This window comes from Rhagoletis zephyria, unplaced genomic scaffold (genome assembly GCF_001687245.7).
Source record: "Rhagoletis zephyria isolate East Lansing unplaced genomic scaffold, Rhagoletis_zephyria_1.1 Rzeph_scaffold_02799, whole genome shotgun sequence".
NCBI lineage: Eukaryota > Metazoa > Arthropoda > Insecta > Diptera > Tephritidae > Rhagoletis > Rhagoletis zephyria.
The window spans coordinates 40759-46389 of record NW_016159883.1 but is presented as its reverse complement, the minus strand read 5'-3'; the positions used below and the strand labels follow the sequence as shown (position 1 = coordinate 46389).

Here is a 5631-nt window from a genome sequence, read left to right as displayed (position 1 = left end):
GAATATAAAGACGAAGCATAAAGCAAAAAATGCAACCAATTTTGCACCACATGTTTGTGCTAATTAATCTATTATTTTGTACGTGTTTTTGCAGCCAACCACCGCGCACTTCATTTTAATTACATTTGCACAAAAAATTTATTGAAAATCGCTTAAAAATCACTGCGATAAACCACCAAAAAAATACACATAAAGAAAGAAGCAAAAAAAATAAAAAATGGCTGCTTCTCAACCGGTTAGATCTGTTCTAATTGGTTCATGCGCCACTAGTGTATGGCGAAATGGGAAAAGTAGGTTTGAAGTATGTTTGACAAGCCACTTGTATGGTGCATTTCGCTCTTAAATTCCCTATTATTTATGAGTTTTATAAATTATTTTTTGCAGTGTAGTTTGAGTCAAACTGTTTGACAGATTGTGGTTTTTTGAAAGAAATATTTGTTTATTTTCTGCTATAGAAAATTATTTCGCGGTTTTACCACAGTAGTTTATGTTGTGGTTTTATTGACCTCCAATGGCTGATGAAAGCATTAAATCCAGTCCGCAAAAATTGAATCGCTCCATACACAGATCGCGCCTTCATCGAAAAACCAAGAGACTCAATGCAACATTCACAAGACCAGCAGAGGCGACATGTAGCGATCAAAAGACTGCTTCGAATATTGATGAAACCATTCAAGATGATCTATCCTGTACACTTTTGGTAATGTATGACTCGGAGGAATGTGAGGAAGATAATACAAAAGCACAATGCCTTCAATATCCCGTTGAAAAACCACGATTCCAAATAGATGCCAATTATGATCCATTTGCAGAGCAACGTTTGCTCCTTCTTGCTGATCGTTTCCGACCGCTTTCGCGAAACTCAACCAGCTTTGTAGCTACGCAGGGCTTCGAACCGTGCAATAATTTGTTGTTTCAACCTCCTAAATTCGCCATAGAAAATAACACTATTTCTAAAAGCAGCACAAAAGACGTATTTGAAATCACTGATTCAGAGCTGTTGCAAGTATGTGAGGAAACCGAAAAAAATACAGAAAAAGCGAAATTTAAGCCAGAAAGAACTGGAGATATTGATGTGCCGGTGACACCAGATTCGAGGCAAAAACCAAAATCTATCGTAGACTTAATATTGGAAGATTTTTGTAGTTCGCCTGCATCGCCAGAGCCCCAGCAGTCGTCGGAAGAAAGTAGTTTTCATTTTAGATTTGCTAATGAACCTCTGCGCACTTATAGCAGACGTCGACAAGACCATAAATTTTCGCGTAAAAATATTGCTGAGCAATATGTCCAATCACCCGATAGAGAGAAGCATTGTGTCATGGATGATGATTTACTGAGCAATGACAGTGATCTATCGGTGCAAGAAGATCACACTCAACTACGGCTAGAAGCAGTTTCCGAAGAAGGCGTCTATTTGCAGCATTCCCAAAAGCTGTGCGAGAACTTACAAAATTTGAGTGCCTACTTTTCGGAATTGTCGGGTGGAGTGGATAGAAAACCAGAGACTTGTGAAGAAATGAAGTCGCTAGAGTTAGTTCAAAATAAAGGCCAAAATGTGGTGCAAGCCGTTGCAGATAAAAGTTCAGAAATATATTACACAGCAATGAAGGCAAATACTAACAATTTTCAGAAAGATGGATCGGAGGAAATAAATAAACAATGTTTGACCAGTCATGGTGGGCATATTTCAGCTGAAGAGGATTTTAAGGGATTTCCAAGTGAGGATGAAGAGACTAGCGACGGTATGAAACCCATATCAGCAGTAAACTGTGATATTGTTCGAAGTCAAGGTATGTTTGGAAATGAAATTAATTATTGATTAAATAATTTTTATATTCTATTTATTTCATAGTACATGTAGTAGATAGTTTGAACGAGGACGACGAATGGAATGATGAGTGTGATTTTTTTGCAAATTTCGATATGGAAGAAGCCTTAGATGCAGTTTCAACGTCAAAATTGTACGAAGGAAACTCCGACGAATTAATGTATAAACTGGAGTTGAATGCAGATTCAGCAACATGCTTTCGTACCGCGTCCAATAAAACAGTTGAAATATCTATGGAAGCAAAAGCTCGTGCAAACGAAATATTGCAAGAGCTGCCCCCGCTACCGACAAACACTAGTTGCACAGATGACTTCACTATGAATGATGAAAGAGAAGAGCCTCAGCTTGCTCTAAATCAAACTATAACAATTTCGAAACACGTAGCAGAAAAAATCGTTGATAAAACTTCAGAATCCTCACAGGATACATCCACGGAGAATCGCACCAACCCTTCCACTAATTTAGATGGTGGATTGACAATAGAAAAAAAGGAAATGCCAAGTTTGGTTGGTTTCTGTACGGCGTCAAATAAGAAAATTACGATTTCAAGCGAAGCAAAACAGCATGCTGCCAAAATCCTTGAACAGCTGCCGCCATTACAGCATGAGCGCACTTCCTTGACCAGGGCAGCAATAGAAAAAGAATCGTTTATAGGATTTACAACTGCTTCAAGCAAAGCAATAAAAATATCTAAGGAAGCACAAGAACGTGCCTTAAAGATATTAGAGCATCTACCGGAATTAAATGTAATTGTAGAAACGAACAATGAAGCTGCAACAAACGCGCCGAACACTTCCATATCATGTGCAGGCTTTCGAACTGCTTCTAGCAAAGCTATACGTATATCTGAAGAAGCACAAAAGCGTGCTGCAGTGATCATGCAAGATGTGCCTTATGAAAATGTTGACCATATCCCCGAAGAGTGCATAGGAAACATGCAATTCAGTGAGTGGCCCATGGAGGGTGAGGAAGCACAAACTGAAGTAAAGGCTAGTACCACAAGTAACGAGGGTCTTCCTGGATTTTCAACGGCATCTAAAAAACCAATTTTGGTGTCAGAATTAGCTAAACAAAAAGCTGCCGCTATTCTTGAGAACTTGCCAAAACTAAGTGACGCGCTACCATCGGCAGCAAGTTTGACAAATTCAGAAAACGCTTCCAAAGCCGAAACGTTGGAAAACGTGGTGTTTTCTGAATGGCCACTACTTGACGCGGATGATGTATCTAAAGTTGAGCAGGAATCACTATTAAATGTTTCGAGCAAAAGAAAACGCGATGACATAGATCTTGTACCAAACGGTGAGGAGCTTTCATCTTCCCCCCAACATACACCAAAACTAATTTGTAAATCTGTTGGCCTTCAACGAAGTCCTCTAGCTCATATACAACAATCAGTTACACGTTCCAGCTTGAGTGAATTGGCTCTAAAAACCCCGCCCGATTACGTAGCTAGTCGTGGTATAATAGCGCGCAAGAATCTACTCTCTTTGAATAAACGGAAAAAATCGAATGCAAAAATTATTCAACGACCTAACGAGGTGAAGGATGAAAGTGTTGGTGTAAAAACTCCAACGAAAATAAGCAATATTGCTGAGCTCAAATCACCACCCAAAACACCAAACCTTCGAGAGTTTTTTGCTTCGGCTTGCGTGAGCACCAGTACGCCACATCCGCCATTACAACAAGAAACACGCATGCGTACACGAGCCAGTAAGCGAGCAGAGTTGGAAGCAGCTTCTCCAACAACAACAACAGAAACAACTACGCCAATAAAGGAAGCATCATTAAAACGCATCGACTGGGATAATGAAACTTTAAATAAAAGCCCATCATCGTTGAACGCTAGTAGATTATCTAATTCATCTTGTAGTAATGTAACTAAAATGGAATCGAAACCTACACCAAGACAGCGTATTGAACGGCTGCGTATGTATGGCAAACCACCCAGTCTTTCGCCTATTTATATGTCGAGCACAAATAATTGTCGCATATCAGGATTAAAGAGACATTCCCACAGTGCTACTAAAGATGAGCAGTAACGTAATGTGGAATCTCTTTGACGAAACCACCAAGTCTGTCGCCTATCTATATGTCTAGCACAAATAATTGTCGCATATCAGGATTAAAGAGACATATTCGCTGTGTTACTAAAGATGAGCAGTAGCGTAATGTGGAATCTGTTTGACGAAAGCACTGATAATTTAAGGCGAAGCATGTATATATGATTTTTTTAGTTTTTTCTTGTAAATACTTGTCTGCAATGTGTATTTATGTATACCGTACACAGCTTTTGAATATGTTCAAACTCGTGTTTAATAACAGGTGTACGTAACCGTTGTAAAGCGATTGTTACCAAAGTTAAAATTATTATTTTTTCAATAAAATATGGTATATGCTCAACAGAAGATTTGTACAAATGTATGTTATAAACCAATTGCTAAACATGTGTGTTATTTATTTTCTATATGAACCTTTTACCTTATCTCAGGGTTCCTCTCGAAGATTAGTTTTCAAGGAAATGCGTATGTTGAACAGTGAAGATGTTTGTAGTAAATAAGTGGTACTCCCAAGCCCGATATAATACCACCATGTGGTGTTTTGAAGAATTGACGCTACCCAACAAACATTTAGGCCAGATAACGATAAGAAAGCGATGCGAATTCTAATGTGTTTCTCTAAGGTAGATGGTTAAAAGATGAGTAGAGAGACTGTTGAGAACTATAGAATCCTCTACAATAATGGGACTTAGTTCTCGATATCTAACGTCGAATTCTAATTGATTTCTAATGTGTACTGGGCTCGAATCGTAACATCCGTTCACGTATCGAAAACGATACGAAAGAAAATTACGTGATACGTCAGGCAGTATAAGCTGAATGGGACAAATAGTACGTTCACGTATGTCATAATCCGAAAAATATGTTTTTACGTGACGAATAGTACGATATCGTATGTGGCGTTTCGAGCCCAGCAGTTTTTCTAATCATTCTTTAATCGAATTCGAATACGACGTTGTATTACGCTACGTAAAAAACATTTTTCGGATTATGACATACGCGAAACGTACTCTTTATTAGAGTCCGACCGATTAATCGGCATCGGCATCGGCTAGTATCGGCACAAAGTTGAGCATCGGCATAGGGGTCGGCTTTTTTTCGCCGATCCTTTGCCGATTATTTGGAATTTGCAGACAGCTTATAAAAATGATTTTTTTTTTGGTTGAAGGTGTTTCACGTTTTTTCCATACAAAAGTATGTTCGACAATTTTCTTTTATTTGGAGGACACAAATAGTAACAATAGTAAGGAACAAAAATTAACGGGATTTTATAGCAGCTTGAAACTTACACTTCATTATACTACATAGAATAGAAATTCTCTACAAAACTGCATACCAAATATCTGATTAAAAAAGGTTTGAAATTTTGGTGAATATAAGCGGTAATTTTTGTACAAAGTTTGAAGTCTGAATGGTGTTTGCTGGTATGCAGCTAGACTTTTATAAAAAAAAATAATAAACATTCAATAAACAAAAGACAAGTGCCAAATGCCAAAACCGGTCAAAATATCGCAATTCTGTTATTATATGGACCACTACATCTTAAAACAAGTAAGAAAGTCTAAGTTCGGGCGGAGTCGAACATTAAATACCCGGCGCAAGTATTAAATATATGTTTTTACGGGCAGCATGATTTATTTTATAAAAAAAAGGTTTTTGATGGTAGGCATATCTTTTGAAAACACGCTTTATTATTTGATTTTAAATATATGTATTTAATGTCCGAATGTTTATGTAGTATGTATG

At 37.8% G+C, this 5631-nt stretch overlaps 1 protein-coding gene across 1 annotated transcript; it reads left to right on the top strand.

Annotated features, from left to right (window-relative positions):
- The first annotated feature begins 352 nt into the window (after positions 1 to 352).
- Positions 353 to 4233, top strand: Brca2 (BRCA2, DNA repair associated). The gene is made up of 2 exons (XM_017622434.1): positions 353 to 1790; positions 1853 to 4233. The coding sequence occupies exons 1-2, from the start codon at positions 512 to 514 to the stop codon at positions 3865 to 3867; spliced, it is 3294 nt and encodes a 1097-aa protein (XP_017477923.1). The 5' UTR covers positions 353 to 511; the 3' UTR covers positions 3868 to 4233.
- The last annotated feature ends 1398 nt before the right edge of the window (positions 4234 to 5631 follow it).

Excerpts from the sequence above, each read along its gene's own strand:
- Brca2 (XM_017622434.1), top strand. The coding sequence starts at position 512 with ATGGCTGATGAAAGCATTAAATCCAGTCCGCAAAAATTGAATCGCTCC. Across the intron at positions 1,791-1,852 it reads TGATATTGTTCGAAGTCAAG|TACATGTAGTAGATAGTTTG; the intron begins GTATGTTTGGAA and ends TTTATTTCATAG.